This window comes from Pollicipes pollicipes, unplaced genomic scaffold, assembly GCF_011947565.3.
Source record: "Pollicipes pollicipes isolate AB1234 unplaced genomic scaffold, Ppol_2.1 Scaffold_3087;HRSCAF=3621_pilon_pilon_pilon, whole genome shotgun sequence".
Classification (NCBI taxonomy): domain Eukaryota; kingdom Metazoa; phylum Arthropoda; class Thecostraca; order Pollicipedomorpha; family Pollicipedidae; genus Pollicipes; species Pollicipes pollicipes.
In genome coordinates, this window is record NW_023596225.1 from 13,570,186 (window position 1) to 13,588,391 (window position 18,206).

The 18,206-nt window shown below is 56.0% G+C and overlaps 1 protein-coding gene across 1 annotated transcript in view; it reads right to left on the bottom strand.

Annotated features, from left to right (window-relative positions):
- The window catches only part of Lar (tyrosine-protein phosphatase Lar), a gene marked incomplete in the record, with an annotated part of 167,496 nt that overhangs the window by 20,034 nt on the left and 129,256 nt on the right, over window positions 1-18,206 (bottom strand). The window contains 8 exon segments of the mRNA XM_037238801.1: window positions 1,117-1,243; window positions 1,685-1,860; window positions 2,111-2,208; window positions 2,679-2,783; window positions 3,738-3,877; window positions 4,564-4,569; window positions 7,342-7,647; window positions 8,911-9,061. Coding sequence (XP_037094696.1) covers window positions 1,117-1,243; window positions 1,685-1,860; window positions 2,111-2,208; window positions 2,679-2,783; window positions 3,738-3,877; window positions 4,564-4,569; window positions 7,342-7,647; window positions 8,911-9,061 — 1,109 coding nt within the window.

Here is an 18,206-nt window from a genome sequence, read left to right on the forward strand (position 1 = left end):
CACCTGGCTTCCGTTCCGTCAATCCCATAGCAACCACTCGATTTCAAAGCATCATAATTTGTCTCGATCACATAGGACTGTCTGGAAAGCTCCGGGGCTTCATTTCACGCTTGGTCTACGCGAATATAAGCCCCCAGATGGCACGGCGTCGTGCCGCGGAAAGTAGCTGACGTCTTAATGTTGGCCAAGATCAGACAAACTTTTTCATCCTTCCTCTGCAGGAAAAATCCAGAAGATTTAACTCGACGCGATCTGAAAAGCACTAATGATGTTTCAACAAAGACCAGATTAAACGCTAAACTAGCCCAGCTGAGGAAGAAAAGCGTGATTATGAGCGATGAATGCCAGCCTCACATGTATGACTCACACTGAAGCCCGGATAGGACCGATGAGGGTGGACAACACACCAGCATGCGCTGTTCTCAAACACATCAGGCACATTAGACAACGGTCCGGCAAAATAATCATACAAAAGCCTGGGTATATCATATTTGCGCGGAAGATGACACGAGAGATAAGACACCAAGATTGCATTAAATTTTTCACGAAGCGCCAAATCCGCTTACTCCAGCAACGCTTGGTAGACTGGCAAATTAGGCGCATTTTGGAGCCAAAAGCGCACAATCGTCTGAATTGCTCCAAAAAAGCAAACCCACGGGATGAAAATGATATATGTAGGAATGAGTTTTGTCATCTCTGAACAGTTATCGCTGACATCCTGTAATTGTGTTGCAATAACATTCAATAAATGACTAAAAAGACATCCAGAGTGTCAAGGAGTACGATTCTACGCAAAAGCCAGAGAAAACATCGCAGGACATTACAGATTCATTGACCAGCTTTTATGAAATGTGTGAACCCATAGAGAACAACACGGTGTTACCGTTGTTTCTTGCTGTTTTAGGGCGTGCCGACTGCAATGGTCATTTTGTGCCCACTTAAAACATGTTTCGGTCGTTTAGAAAAATGTTGTCATTAAAAAAGTCAAGCTCTTTATTCCCTGGCCCTTCCTTCCCCACAGGCCACATACCATGTTTCCCGGTGGTTAAGCCGGCCAGCTACCGAGCCGCCACTGCTGGCGCGTCGGCAGCGGCGCCCCTCCCGGCCGTCACCCACCTGAACGTGACGTTTGTGACGGGGCCGGACGGCGCGCCCTCGCTCGTGTTGTACGTGACGATCTGCTCCTGGCCGTGGCCGACGTCGTTCCGGCCGCTCACACGGAACTCGTACTCGACGCCACGTTCTGCCGGTCGGCCGCGACGGGTCAGCCCGGGCTAGCCAGCCGACTCAGGTCTGACTCACGGCAGGAATTACGACCGGGCTCATGGCGGACTCATGACAGGGCTCAGTGCAGGAACCACGACGGTACTTACGGCGGGACCCATGACAGGACTCACGGCGCGCACGTGTCCGGTACACGGCGGTGGGAGCAGGGCGCACGACGGCGCGTTACCAGCCAAGGCCACCGGAAGCGCGCGCGTGCACGCACGCGTGCGTGCGTGCGTGCGTGCGTGCGTGCGTGCGCACACACACACACACACACACACACACACACACACACACACACACACACACACACACACACACACACACACACACACACACACACACACACATTTCGAGGGCGGTGGCGGGTCGAGGCGAGGAGGAGACACGCGAATTCGCCGCTCGGGGGCCGACTAACCCAGGCCGCTGAGTCGTTTGTACTGGGTCGTGTTTCCGGCGATGGTGACCTCCCTCAGCCTGGCGGCGTCGCCCGCCCGGCCGTAGCGCCGCCGGTAGCCGAGTAACACACCGTGCGTCTCGGTCGGGCGAGACCACTCCACGTCCAGCGTCACCCGCTCCTCCTCCTTGATCACTCTGCCAGACACATATGCACCGGTCAGTCCCGCCGAGCTCGCGCCGGCCGTCCGTCCACGTTCTTCCGGTCATCCAGCTTTAAGCATTCCCCTGAAGCACCACGACCACAGTACTCATCAACGCAGTACTCATTACAGTACTCATCAACCGTGGTCAAGCGCACTATTTCACCCAGGGACGTTTCGCCGCCGCCCACAGCCGGCCCAATGCAGCGCACGCCACAGGCGCCGGCCGCGCCGCAGCCACTCACTTGATGAGCACGTCGGGCCGGTTGGGCACGCCGCCCTGTGTGGTGGCGCGCGCCGCGTCGCTGCGCGAGCCGTCCCCCTTGCGAGTGAGTGCCGACACCTGGCGGCGGCGCATCGACACAGGTCAGGCTCGCCGACACGGCCGCACGCGTCAATCGACGGTCGGCCGCGCCCGAGGGGAGCAGAGCACGCCACAAGCACGGGTCAATCGCAGTCATTCTCCTCCATATTCGTACGTACCTGCATCGCAGACGCCATCACCGCAACTGGTGGTCAGCTTACCGAGTCGACTGCGACAACCGAGGCAGTGCATGCATCTTGCTTTCGTTGCGCGGCCACCAGAGTTGTCTGCGCACCACGTCAACACCGACACCGACACTCACAACTCCGCGTGCGCTCGCACGACACCGCGCCACGCCCACCTAACAGCCGCCGGAGCCAACAGCCACCCCTCCCCCGCCCCCACGGCGACATCTCATGTCTCTCGCCGTCATCTCTACCACCAGCCGACCGAGGCTCGAGGCGAACAGAGGCGCGGCACGGAGCCCGGCGGCCGGCTCGTCCACCCACCCGAAACAGGTAGGAGGTGCTGGGCTGCAGGTCAGCCGCCGTGTAGCCGGCCGCCTCGCCGTCGCGGATCTCGTAGCGTCGCGGCCGGGACGAGCGGCTGTTGCCCTGCCGAGCGGCGCGGCGCAGGCGTCAGGCGGGTGTCAGGCGGGCGGCCGCCCAGCACGACCAGGCTGGCACACGGTGACGTGATCGGTGACGTCATCCTTGCCACATCCTCAGATCGCGCAAACGCTCCAAATAATTGTTCATTCTTCTGTGTGTGTGCGTGTGCGTGTGCGTGTGCGTGTGCGTGTGCGTGTGCGTGTGCGTGTGCGTGTGCGTGTGCGTGTGCGTGTGCGTGTGCGTGTGCGTGTGCGTGTGCGTGTGCGTGTGCGTGTGCGTGTGCGTGTGCGTGCGCGTGCGCGTGCGCGTGCGCGTGCGCGTGCGCGTTGCGCGTGCGCGTGCGCGTGCGCGTGCGCGTGCGCGTGCGCGTGCGCGTGCGCGTGCGCGTGCGCGTGCGCGTGTGTGTGTGTGTGTGTGTGTTGTGTGTGTGTGTGTGTGTGTGTGTGTGTGTGTGTGTGTGGTGTGTGTGTGTGTGTGTGTGTGTGTGTGTGTGTGTGTGTGTGTGTGTAACTAGTCCTGGCAGAGCGGTGTATGACGTGGCACACAGAGAAAATGCCAAGTTTTAGGATAGATAATTCATTGCTAAGGCGAGCTTGCCGATGCCGACTCGCTCTCCGGGCACATTTCTCCAGTCGCGAAGGTGTTCGCTGCTGGAAATAACGCTACACTCGTCTTCGTTCAATATTGTTGACTACGTATTTGTTCGTCTCGTGTCTTCTTTCTGAATCTCTAATTTTCCACAATATCTGACTTGAACTACCATATAAAGCGCTGCGCATTTTACAGAGTGAAGTGCATGAGGCATGATTTTAAGTCCAATATCACAGCACTTGGCCGCACTTGGGTGCGGCTCCGCTTCGGCGGCTGGCCCGGGACTGGGCCCTAGGCGGCCGGTGACTGGCGCCGGCGCTAGACCAGGCCGCCTGCACGAGGCCGGCGTCGCTCGGATCGCCTCACCTCCGTGCCCAACTCTTGCACGTGGACCTGGTACCCGAGGATGAGACCGTTGCGCTCGTGGTCCCTGGGTGGCGACCAGGTGAGCCGGACAGCCGTCGAGTTCAGCACGCGTGCGGTCAGGTTGCGCGGCTTGCCCGGCACTGTAGGAGCGGCGCTCAGCTCAGTCCGGCCGCCAGCCCCGCACACACACAGCACGCCCAACACCGGCCACGCGGCCACTGACACCGACCAAGCGCTGTCACAGCGCTGCCGCACACAGCGCCCGCCTTATCATTCACAAGCAGAGGCGATGGGAGCCGACGTTACGTTAGCAAGGAACAGCGTCTGTACAGCGCGGCTCACTGGCGGAGGACTAGGCCACCTGAGTTATGAGAAAAACGCCATGGCAAACACGAACACGACACCCAGCTATCTATATGGCAACAGACACGCTCGAGTCATTGTTTAAACAGAGAGAAAGAGAGCGACAAAAGGCATGCCAATTGAGTATTGAGAATTGGCAGCCGGCGCGGTGAACTGTTGACATGGGCTGACCGCGACTACGCTGACTTATGTGCTCGCCCCATTCTCCGCCGCTTCTCCCCCAGGCCCCGACCCCTCCCCGGAGGCGGTAGAGGGGAACTGCTACCAGTGCCAAGGGTCTGCTTCACAACATCCACGGACACCACATCGAATCGCTACCATCTACGCAAAGTGATGAGGGAAAACGTCCAGGGCCGAACCCGGCCATGCAAACGGCTAACGACAATGGCAAGCGGCCGAATCTGGCGACGACATCCATGTCCGGACTGGCCGAGCTGGCGGCCACCGAGTCTTCAGTACTCACTGCGGGCTTCTCAGAGATAGAGGACCACACACAGTCACGGGAGGAGAGGAGAGAGAAACAGAGAAAGAGAGGCCAGATATAAAATCACCGCACACCATGTTGACCAAAAAACAAACGACAAGCAAAAATTACCCGGCCCTCGATGCGCGCAAAATGGGTCGGGGACCGCACCGGTGCCCCAAAAATAGTGGCGGGATGTCAAAATTGGTGACGACTGAGAGCTACAGACCAGAGGGCCCAGTGAAAGAAGACCATGCACAAGGAGTGTCAAGTGATGTCTACGACAGGCCTACTGAAGAAACAGAGCAAACCCCTTCATAAACGTCAGGGCGCAAAGCGCGCTGCTGATACACAGACCAGCTAATTTCGTTAGAACGGTCGCTTCAGCACTTGTCGCATGCTTCATGAGGCTTCCTTCACATCTCTGTGACCTAAGTCAACATTCCAAACATTTGCTACAGCCCATAGCCCTTCTTGAAGATGGGTAATGCTTAGTGACACTTCTCACAGCGCGCAGATCGCACACTGCCCACCTTTGGGAACTGTCTCAAGTCCGGGGCTCTTTTGCGTGACGAATCATAGCGAACCGCCCGCTACACAGAACGCACAGCCAGTTATCCCCAGCCACCTCCTGTTCAACAGGATCCCCAAGCACCATGGCACGGCCCATGGCTACACTTTCTCGGCAAACAACAGCGGTAGCAAACCACGTCTGCCCTAGCTTTGACTGGCCACAGCGCCCGACGGTGCCGCATCAGAAATGAGCCCAGCACGGTAGTTGGCATTCTAGCCGGTCAGGTCGACCAGGCGCACGTGGCCACGGCCGCCTGGAATCAAACGATAGCGATCCAGGAGTGTGAGCACGTCCACATCGGCCAGACCAACGCAATGTATCGGTAGATGACAAACTGAGTGTTCCCGGCACCTACAACATGAAGTGTTGTGAATAAGGAATCTATATCGCAAGTCTCTGCAAACAGGGTGCCACGCCTTCATCTAAATTCTTAGGGGGTTTGTTGCTTCGAATAGTATCTATTTGATCCAGGTTCACCTGACCGGAGCCGGGTTTTTTTTTCGTGTCTGAAGCTAAAAGCGACTCAAAACGACCATGTGAGTTCATTCGACGTCTTGCCGTGCTCTGACCTCTCCAAGTCCACTCCTCGGCTGAAGAGGGTACCCATTTACGATTACGTACGTTCGCGTGCTTGAAATATGCAATAAAACTATGCGCTAGGTCACAAAGAGTTGTTAGTGACAGATGAAGAGACAGAACACCAAAAAGAGCGAGAAAGAAGGACATCTCAGCCCGTACCCGGATTCGCGATGCTACATAGAAAGGTCAATTGCCGCGAAATACTGTCTCAAAACGCAGTTTGACCAAATACCAGCAGTTCATTCCCAACACACTACGCATCAAATTTCTTTTAAGTCGACTCGAGAAACATCAAACGTTCAGACCTTCCCCTGCGCAGCACGGGGCGAATTTGGTCGCTTTAGCCATGAGCAATGTTTCCTGGCACAATAGCCGAAGGAATGATACGCTCGTAGTCCAATGGCTCGGGGCGATGGCCGCCAGTGGTGCCCGTTCTCCGGCCACGCCGTTTGCGAAGGCCTGATCAGACATGAATGGCCCATTGCTTCACTGCACGGGGCTGATGCAATACGAATTGTGTCAAGTCTGCATCGGAGAGTTTTAAAATGAAACGAAGCCCGATATGCTGAGACCGGCGGGGCTATCGCGAGAACATGCCAGGCCAGTCCATCAATAACGGTTGGCACCCCGCTGTCTCGCGGCGCCGGGGTTCACCATAAATAACGCCACACGGCCATTAAGCTGTTCGGTTCGACAACTACCAAATTTGGTCATTCCCTCGCGAAGTCGTGCTCCCAGTCTTTGCCTGGATATTTACCATTGTGTCGTCCGATAGGGTCCGATTCTGGTTCAAACGGAAATAAATAAACTCTGTATATTAACCGTCCAACGAAGAGTAAAAAGTTATCTCTTCAAAATACGTCTATCAGCCTCAACGAATTTTAGAATGCGTGAAATACTGTAACTAATGCACTTCGCCTTCAACAGTGCAGCTATACCCTAAAATGCTACATCAATGAAATCATCATTGTGTGTTATCGCCCACCATGGGAACATGCCAAGAACACAAATTTGCAGAATAGCAGCGTAAAGAGACGACTCACGACCGAGAGAAAATCTAAGATTCATTTGGCATTCAAGATACCAAAAGGAACCAAAACAGTATTTCGCAAGATTCTACATGTTGAACCAAAGCATGTTTTTTCAACAAGCGCAGTCCCTTTAGCGGCAAGTGCATATGTTCCATCTGAGGTTGAAACACAAACACAATCATTTCACAACACATCAGTATGTCTATAGGTTAAACAATAAGGGTATCGAAGGCCAAAAAACTCGATAATACACGCCGATAATATCACCTATATTCAACCCTACCAGTGAGCTAGCTTCTTGAAACACCTTTCATGTGGGAAAATAAATACTCCGGCTGCAAAACGATCACTCCCTTACATCCCGCAGAGCTCTCGGTACCAAAGACAGGCCGAGCCATGGCCAGCCAAACCCCTTCAGAACTCCGACGACACAACGGACACTTGTTAGCGGGCGTGTAACGGTCCCTCCACAGCCGGCCCCGGCCAAAGCACCCTCCACACAGCTCGGCGTCCCCATCCAGTAGGCCCCTGTCGTCCAGCCGTCCCCACCGACTGGCCCCGACCCTCTCCCCCGCTGGCGTCGCCCCTACGTACCGTCCTCTTCGGTGCGTGCCAGGACCGGGTGGCTCTGCGGCCCGTCGCCCACCAGCGTGCCGGCCAGCACACTGATGGAATACTCGGTGTACTTGCGCAGCTCGTCCACCGTGAAGTTGCGCTGCGACGGGTCTTTCAGCTTGATCTCGACCGCGTCTGAGTCGTTCTGGCCCGAGCGCTTGAAGAAGATCTTGTAGTAGCGGATGGCACCGTTCTGCAGGTCCGCCGGCGGCGGCAGCCAGGAGACCAGCAGCGAACGCGAATCCAGCGCGTGCACGCGCACCGCCCGCGGCGCCCCGCCCGGCACTGCGGCACCACACCACACTGCGCATGCGCACCAGCCATCGCCCGCCGGCGGCCGCGCGGCCGCCGGCGGCTCCAGGCGGCGGGTCCAACTCAACCAAAAGGCAGCGAACTCGCGTGTGTCGAAATCAAACGGCACGCCATGTTGAACGGAACGGCAGACAGAGCAGTCGGGCGGTCGCGCGGCGCTGGTTCGGCCATCACCCGAGAGATGGCAGCAGCGCGCCGGCATGAGCTGAGCCAGCAAGCAGCTGCTGCGAAACTCGACCAGAATTCGGCGGGCAGGCAAAACATTGCCTTACTTGCGTAAATTTCTGTTTGGGAATTTCGAGTCCTCGCATCTCTGTCCACTGTCTGTTGGAGACGGGCATGCTCTGATCCTCTCGCCGCCTCGGGCGATGGTAGGTCTCTTGGCCGACGAGCGACGCGGGGTGACGTCACAATTACAGGAAAAGCGGGCTCGTATAGCGCTCTTTTGAAAACTGGAAGGCCAGCCAATGGTGCTGGGACGGTGCTCACAGACGCCAAGACCGAAGACGGCGGTCAGTGAGCGTGGCGTCTGACAGTGGGAGGACCGGTACGGACAGGGACTCAGAAATCCTTTTCGCAACATCGTGAAGTACGGCTGCGCGTTTCCTGAAATGCTCAAAACGCTTGCAAAAACAGGAATGCCGTCCTAGTGGCTAGTCTTGTAGCTATTTCTAGTGGTTTAGTGCCCCACCCCCCCAAAAAAAAACTGGCTACAAAACTGAAAGATATTTTAGCCCAACGAAACTTTAGTTCAGGAAATTCCTTAAGACGGGTCAGAAATAAATGAACGAAACTATGCCGGGTGATATCAAGACATTTTGGACAATCTCCCCAATCAATTTTGAGTCGCCGCCACGACCGCCCGACCAGCTCCCAGCTCAGCAATGAAATGGGTGTGGCTCGAGCTGCATCGGCCTACGCTCACCGAACACCATCTCAGCCGGCCCAGCCGGCGGAGGCCGCGAGCCGGCGCAGCCGGAGCCACGCCAACCAAACATCCGTACGGAAAACAGCCAGAACTGTACGTGAGACGGCGATCGGACGTCCGTCAGTGCCAGATACGACGTGAGGTGCAATATATATATATATATATATATATATATATATATATATATATATATATATATATAAAGTGAGTGCTGTGCACGCAAGACAACGACATGGTGTGAGTGCACGGTGCTGATCATTCCGCGGTGCTCGAATGCAAAGCCGCCCCGCCCCGGCCCCAACAATTACCGTACTCCTCGGTGCGGAACGGGATGGCCGGCGTGGCAGCACCCTCGCCTCTGCCAGAGACGGCCGCCACCCACACGTAGTACAGCGTGTTCGGGTACAGGTCCTTCATCTCGTAGCGCTCGTCCAGCGGCACCACCATGCGCCGCTCCACCTGCAGAGGTCGGATCAGGCGAGGTGAGGCTCGGTGGCCGACCGACGGCCGCCGCGGCCGGGCAGCGCCACCAGGCGCCACGCGGCTGCCACCACTGGCAGCGCGGGTGGCCGCGCCAAGCCCAGCCAGCCGCGAGCGGAGGGTGGCGCCGCGTCGCCCCGGTCCTCTCCCTGGCACGGCCGGTTACCGCCGCCGCCGTCGCAGCTGCGGGTCTTCGAGCCTTCGGGCTAATTACGGGCGCCATTGCGCCAACAGCGCCAATCAGCTCAGGAATGCGACCGGGCGTCGGCAGCAATTTGCCTGCAGGGACCTCCAAGCGGCGGCCCGGCACCATGTCTATCGCGAGCAGTACAGAGCCAGGCTTCAGGGCGACTGACTTTGATCGGTGCAGGGGGGTGGGCACGGCGGAGTCCAGAATACGAATACAGTGTTACCCATGCCGCGCACAGGAAAGCCGTCGCTGCTGAGACCCGCCGCCAGCCGGCTGATGATTTAGATTGCTCGCTGCCAGAGCCAGTCTGTTTGGAATCCGCACTGCTCGCTGCCAGAGCCAGTCTGTTTGGAATCCGCACTGCTCGCTGCCAGAGTCAGTTTGTTTGGAATCCGCACTGTTCGCTGCCAGAGCCAGTCTGTTTGGAATCCGCACTGCTCGCTGCCAGAGCCAGTCTGTTTGGAATCTGCACTCGACTACATTTTCGTCCGGGAAAAAAGGCGACGTGATTGAGCGTCTACAGCAGCTACTCAGTGATACGCACAAATCCCATCCGAACGCACACAAACAAACATGTCACAAAGACTGGCCGCTAACATCGCCACCCGGACTGAAACAGTGAGGTGCCCTATAGCCTCAGCAGCCCGTACGCTTCAGCCCAGCATCGCCATCCGGACTGAGACAGTGAGGTGCCCTATAGCCTCAGCAGCCCGCACGCTTCAGCCCCCCGGCGACCATCGCCGGAGCGGGGAGCTTGTGGCCGCCCGGATGACCCTCGACGTTACTCTCCAGTCCCAGAGCAGGAGCTCCAGTCCGCATCAAAACTGGTCACAGAGAACGATATTGTGTAATATCTCACGATAAAACAATGGCCCTAACATATGTCAATCGATCGCCTCCGCTAATTGACGAAAGACAAGAAGTGCGTGGAGTTGCGCGGTAACTCCTGGCAATGTGAACCGATGCCAACATGGCACCGGCTCCAGCTGAGAGCTGCTGACATTCGGCGTCCTGAGATTTAAAGATGATGACACCATATCGCGGTGACGTGATTCAAATGAACACATCCGTGCAGCTCACAAGTCATCCCCTGTCCGGCCAACAGCAGCATGGAGTTATTATTATTATTACATCATTACATCGATTACGCGAATCGGTGCCGCTTACAGCGAATCTAGTGGAAGGAAACGACCGCAAGATCGCAGCAACTCCCTCTCAGTTTGGCTTCCAGGAAAATCGAGCATCAGAGCACGTCCGTCTCGTCACATGTGACGAGGTGAGTCTGTGCTCCCCGTCCACCTGGGCCATCCCGCCTGGCCGTGCTGACACATCCCCTCGTCAGTCATCGCCAGCTCCCGCTATCTGTCAGCCGGCACTGGGCTCGGCCCAGCCCAGCAGAGCAATAAACACGAGTACAACAACGCGCAGCACGGCTGCATTGATGCGCAATGCGCATCCAGGGAACGGGAGAGAGTCCCCCCTCCCCAAAGGGTTGATCGCAGATGCTTCCATAGCACATAAATTGGCGTTTATCATATTGTTCTGCCTTCATATGTGAGCTAAGCGCGAATACACACGCTGACGTTACGAATGAACTTTTGCCGCACCTTATTTGATTTAGCATGAACTGACCTATGATCACCAAAAGATTGGCATATATGATTTTCTCCTCTGCTTTCATATATAATCTTCGGCCATCGTTTGAGAAACTTTTCGCATCTCGGACCAGAGCACGTTCGAAACTTCCCATGGATCTTGTAGTGCGCACATTAAGGACGTATGAACGCGACAGCCATACGGCACCCAGCCCCGTGCCATCGTCGGAGCCTACCATCACTGGAGCGTGCCATCATCGGAGAGTGCCATCATCCGACCGTGCCAGCGGAGACGGCGTCCAGCGACAGCTGCCCGGCCGGGCCGGCGGCGGGCGGCCGTGGCCGTCGCCGGCACGCCGGCCAGCGCCGCCCGCCCTGCCGTCCGTGTCACCGCCTGTCGAGAGCCGTCCTGTCGCGCCCAGCTGACCCAGAGGGTGCTTGTCCTCGCCGGCGCGTCGGCGCCGCCGCACTCCACCGCTAGGCGGCGCCACAGGCGACCGGTCGGCAGCGCGAGGTGCCCGGGGCCGCGGCCGGGAGATAACGCGACGCACGCCATCCAGCGCCACACCTCAAACATGCGGCGATTAGGGCGTGCAATGAGGACGTCACGATGCCAGCCAAAAGCCTGCACAGCTCCAAGCTCAGCAGAGGCGCCGAAACGACGGGCTCAGAAACTCAGTCCACCGCTCCTCTGATCACAGAGTGACAGCATTCGCCAAAAAGCGCACATGCGCTGGGTCTGTGCATCTCAGCGTTCGACGATGGAAAAATAACTTGTCAAGTACGTAACACAGCAGGTAAAATTTCAAATATGCTTGGAAGAACTTCTTGAACGCATGGCCACCGGTGGAGTAAAGCCATTATAAAGATCCGATTTCCAGAAATAGCTCAAGAACTGTTTCAGGTGGGTCCAGCAGCTTTTTAACGCACTTCAAACATCAGCTGGACACGTTTCGGCAGAACGTTGATGCTGCTGTTTTGCCGGGTCAGTGAGACATGACAAAGGTGAAGGTTCACATGGCTGTCTGTGCCTCTACAAGCAGCAATACGATGTTCCACTTGTTTGGAGCAACAATTAGCTGACTGGGCTTCATGCTTATCAATGTTAATCACACAATATAGGGTGACAGCATACCACTAACGTAAGTCCCGTTCGGTTCACTTACAAACGAGACGTTGATGAACCTTGCATCTCTTGCCAACATAAGTCCAGTTCGGTCCACTTACAACAACGAGACATTGATGAACCTTTGTATCTCCTGGCAACGTAAGTCCCGTTCGGTCCACTTACAGCAATGAGACATTGGTGAACTTTTGTATCTCTTGGACAACAAAAGTCCAGTTCGGTCCACTTACAACGAGACATTGGTGAATCCGTGTTCCTCTTTGGAAGGTCCTCGGCCACCCCAGTGTTGTTCTCGGCCATTAATACGTCATCAAAAGTTACAGCGAACAATGTACAACACCAACAAAATATATCGATGCTTGGGGCAAAATCTGGCCACCAAAGGCTTTTAGGTGACCCCGCTTGTCGACGGAACAGAAGTGATTGATGTGGCCCGTTGGTGATGAACTGCTCATTAAACCTGACGGTATCAAAAGAACTGTCGGAAAGGTTAACATAGGTCACAATAGGTCAAGTAACACGTCAGGAGTATAAAGTTCGTGTAAGTTGGTTTAACCTGTCCTTAATTAGATTGGCCCCTGGCATTTACAAGAGCTATGGTACACTGCTGCTGCACATGCGAACGATCTTCCACGTGATGTCGGTTTCGAAGCCGTACGACTGTCATTACGGGCGCTGCAGGGCACGTGGACCCGTGCCAGTGGTCCCAAACGGGGTTTTAGTGATTTGCAAATTACTGGACGTGCACCGTACACCATTAGCCACGTGACAAGAGCGCTAACTGAATGTTATTTTGAGGGGCTGAGGAGAACACCCAAGAGGTGATAATTCATCCGACACTGCTTATGGATCATGCGCTAATGCTCCAATGCGTACCTTCAGACGGCCGTGGGTTATCATCCATCCCCAGACAGTACCAGAATATCTCTTCGCGCGTCACACACGGGTTTCGTCGCATGGGAGAGCGGGGGCGGACAAACACCTCCGCGGCTTCTGACAAATACGTCACGTCTCTGGCGTCACATGGAAAAGGCGCCCTAAAACAAGTTGATTTATTCCCCAAACTGTTGTCCCGTGTCAGATCTCCTGAATCCTCTTGCGATCACACGTGAACGCCCGCATTGAAATGTTTATGAGGCAAAATGGATTAATCAGAACTTGTATCATCAGCGGCATCGAAGAGAGAGCTGAAGACGAAGCGCAACAATACGTCAGATCACCTCGTTCGTATTAACGGTTTTAACTGCATATAGACTGTATGTACCGAGGAGTGACTATGACGGATTGTCGGCCCATTGTCGGCCGACCCTGTTAACAAATGAGCAGCTGCCTCCCCCGGACTTGTGCCAAAGTTGGTCGGCCGAGCGGCAGTCCCAGTGGCCAAGAAGCCGAGCCGTCGAGTTAAGTTGCTCAGCAGAGGGAGCAGCCTGCCTCCGGCGCTCCCGGCGTCGCGCCGCCCCTCCCGGGAGTTCCCGGCGTTCCGGAAAACGCAGCCGTCAGGCCGAACCCTACCGCCTCTTCAACCGGCCCACCCGACCGGTCGGCTCCCGTCGGCGCCGGCGCGACGCAGCCGTCAGGCCGAACCCGACCGCCTCTTCAACCGGCCCACCCGACCGGTCGGCTCCCATCGGCACCGGCGCGACGCAGCCGTCAGGCCGAACCCGACCGCCTCTTCAACCGGCCCACCCGGCCGGTCGGCTCCCGTCGGCACCGGCGCGACGCAGCCGGAGGCAAAAAAAAACGCCGATCGTCTTCAATCCGACCGAGCACGGCGCGCCATCGGCCCGCAAACTTAGGACCCGGACAGCCGAGCCGCGCTCGCTAAACTGACACAAGAACGCCGACCAACTGGCACCAACTCAAACAGCGTCCGTGCGCGGCGCCGGGGGACCGGCGGCGGCCCACGGCGGCGGCTCAAAGCGAGGCCCGGCCGCATTACTGGATGAGCGTCGTCACCGTAAACTATGTAAAGCGGCGGCGACAGGAGACGCCGCTGATGCGCCGGAACCGAGCCGTCTCAGCCGGAGGCCGCGGCAGGCGGGCCGCGCCGCGCCGCCGCGGCCCGCCTGCCGTCAATACACGGCCGGCCCGTGACGGACGGCGCCGGGCCACGAGCGCGGCCGAGCGGCAACGGCCACTCCGCGGCAGAGGTGGGCGACGGCGGACCGGGCGACGGCGCCGGGACACAGGTACACAGCGGCGCCGATACAGGCGAGACAGCAGCATTGACAGAGAAGCTACTGTTGTCTCGCCAGCCAGCCAGCCACATAAACACACGCAGCAGAAATACACACGAGATGGCATCACTAGCACGGAAGAGAATGACACCGGCACAGACGAGACAGCAGCATTTAACACGGAAGGTACGGAAGCACTGACACGTAAACCAAAACCGCCACCGCCACAGACAAAACCGAGATACCGGCACCCATTACACAGTAGCACCGACACACCGGCCTCGACAGAGCACCGACATAGGCACAGACGGGACCGAGATACCGGCACCCATTACACAGCAGCACCGACACACCGGCCTCGACAGAACAGCGACACCGACACAGACGGGACCGAGATACCGGCACCCATTACACAGCAGCACCGACACACCGGCCTCGACAGAACAGCGACACCGACACAGACGGGACCGAGATACCGGCACCCATTACACAGCAGCACCGACACACCGGCCTCGACAGAACAGCGACACCGACACAGACGGGACCGAGATACCGGCACCCATTACACAGCAGCACCGACACACCGGCCTCGTCAGAACAGCGACACCGACACAGACGGGACCGAGATACCGGCACCCATTACACAGCAGCACCGACACACCGGCCTCGACAGAACAGCGACACCGGCACAGACGGGACCGAGATACCGGCACCCATTACACAGCAGCACCGACACACCGGCCTCGACAGAACAGCGACACCGACACAGACGGGACCGAGATACCGGCACCCATTACACAGCAGCACCGACACACCGGCCTCGTCAGAACAGCGACACCGACACAGACGGGACCGAGATACCGGCACCCATTACACAGCAGCACCGACACACCGGCCTCCACAGAACAGCGACACCGACACAGACGGGACCAAGATACCGGCACCCATTACACAGCAGCACCGACACACCGGCCTCGACAGAACAGCGACACCGACACAGACGGGACCGAGATACCGGCACCCATTACACAGCAGCACCGACACACCGGCCTCGACAGAACAGCGACACCGACACAGACGGGACCGAGATACCGGCACCCATTACACAGCAGCACCGACACACCTGCCTTGAAAGAGCAGCGACACCGACAAAGACGGGACCGGGGCGTCGAAACGCACGCACGCACGCATGCCCACGTCCGCGGCACACACGCACACGCACACGAACGCGCACACGCACACGAACGCGCACACGCAAACGCACAAGCACACGTGGGTACACGACCAAAACAGGCCTACAATTAGTAGAGTTAAACCCTGAAACTCCATATTACAACTGATTAAGGCTTAATTCGGGCTTAGCCCCGTAAATCTCAGGATCTTCACACCGTGTACTGACACAACAAAGGTTATGGAAGTGTAAAAAATTGGTTTATGGGTACCTTACTCATGCCCGTATGAGGCAGCTCCCCTGATATCATGACCTTTACATTGCATATGTACACCAGTGATTGGGCTGGGGTTTTGTGACGCAAACGTTGTTTGATAGTCAAGATGTGAAGTTCTCGATAAACAGGTTTCACGTTTATTTTTAACGTCCGCCACCTTCACTTCATTTTTTTTCAAGACTAAGCGGCAGATATTGATGATCTAATGTGGTGCTGCGTCGGTTTCTTTCATTGAATAAGGTAATCCGTCCATTTTATGGGAGGTGACATTTTAACATGAGCTTCCAGCGTATGCTAGTCCATCATATCCATCCTGCATGTTTCCGTTCTCTGCATTTCTATGACAATGGTGCCATAATAGCTTTGCATGTTGTCGATTGCCTGCGATTAAGTACTAGCAGCTGCTACTGCTGATGTAGAGTGTGGGTCACCGATTCTTTTGAAACGCCTAGAGTCGTAGATGCCCTCAAAGTGTATCACAAGAAAAAAGAGGCATTTTCAGAGGCAAAATGAATCCCTGGACGTTGTAAGTGTGCCCGTGTATCGAGTTTATGCCATTTGTTTTCCAAAACCAATCTTTACAGCAGTGCTCTAAAGCAGTATGCTCCCCAGCCCGGCTCAAAAGAAATGCCATGCCGGAAGGAGCCGCTTATTTCATACCCACACATGTTTTCAAGCGTTGATTACACAACTTCGTAAGCACCGTTTATTTCACGGGCAGGTGGGACATGCACGTTTTCATAGGGGTAGGAACGGGTGTGGGCGCCGTGGGTGCAATGCCACCTCAACTGCCTCAGAACGCTCACCATTAGTGTAATTTCAGAGCATAAAAATAATCGAATCCAAGATTGGTTTTGCCTCCCTCCCACTGGCACACATACAAACCCTGAGACGCTCCAAAACCTACGCATATTTTGAAGAAAAAACGGCAACTGATGTATCAAGTAAAGGTCAAACAACCAGGTCATGGGAATGGTCAACGGGCCTTTGATTGAGTGGTGTAACCTATAATTTGACCATCATTTGGGTCGCGTTTTGGGTAACAGAAACAAAGCGTTCGGTTGCAAACTTGCATGGAATTTGTGCATCATGGGTGTCAACAAGCCAACAACGCAAATACCAATATTTGTATTTTGCACCTTAGCATGTGGCGCAGGTACAGAACCGTTGAACACACAATCATGCATGTCTTGTTTGACTGAGGACTCATTTATCACGGTTGCAGTTTCCGGGTGAGTGCTATGGCTTCTTCCATGAATTTTCACCTTTTCGTCAATCCACAGACAAACGGGGCTACGACACAATCAGAGTTACAGCAAAGCCATCGACCTCATATTATCATATATCTAGACATCGCTAAGTCTTAAATGCGGTCATCGACGTTCGCAGGAATATCAGCTTAGTCTAGAGCATTGAGCAGGTCAGGGGGCCGATATCATCAAGGGTATTGACCTGTCAGGGACCCGAACCACGAACCGCTACGTTGCTTTTGAATTACACCGACTACAGAGACCAATTCACTAGGTGGATTATTCGCTGTTTAACGTCAGCATACAATCAGCTGACGAATATTTGTGTTAATGTGTCACTACTGGTATGTGGGTACATTCAACATCCAGGAGCTGGCCGAGCCACAACTGGCTCCGCTCACTACCATACTCCTTGTGAGCATACTTCAAATGTAATAGTGGTGGGAGGTGGTGACATAAAAATTGTGTGCCCGTGAATAAATCGACCGGCGCTCGAGATAGCATCACAAAAGGGCACTCCAGTGCGATTTTTTCTTTAATCAGTTTCTGGGGACACGGCATGTCCCCATAAACTAAGATGTCCCCACATCCCAGATTTATTACATTTGTATGTGCCCATACGCCAAGTACTTAAAAAACAACACACACACACACAGTTGTGAACCGAAATATCGGAGTCGGCGGGAAGCGCGGCCACCGTCCCAGAGGCTTATTCCACGGTCCGTGGAGCGTTAACCAGTCTGAGTGTCGGCGGCACTAATGAACGGAACAGCTGCAGGCGTTTGGCAAATAATGTTACGATGAGTGGTCCGACGACGTCCGTTAAGGCGGCACAGACCGCTCTCGAGACATGTCCCACACTGTGCGTCCGCTTACCTCACCCTCAGCAATATACTAACTGAAGTCATCACGCACCAGTTCCAAGGTGCCCGACACGCCTTCCGTGGCATGCGCCACTCCCGTGTCTTTATCACACCGCTTACCGTTCCTTTCGCTAGATCCCACAACCCCAAGATGGCTTCGACCCGACACCCCGCCCCAGCAAAGCGCACGCATCGCATCAGGCTGGGCCAGTGCACCAGCTGCGTGCATTAGGTGTCTGGTGTTAGGCGCATGCACCCATCCCGCCAGCCGGCCCTCCGCGCCAATTCATTACACCGAATCAACGCGCAGAGCGCTTAAATATTCATAACGGCCGGTGGAGCGGGTCGAATTAGGCTGCACAGCGCGTCGGCTTGCTTGCTGCTCGTCTGGCGGCGAGGCCGCCAGTTACTGAGATTCGGGAGCGGGCGAGAAAGCGGGCGATTAGTACGAGTCGGCTGCAGCTAGTGCCGCTGG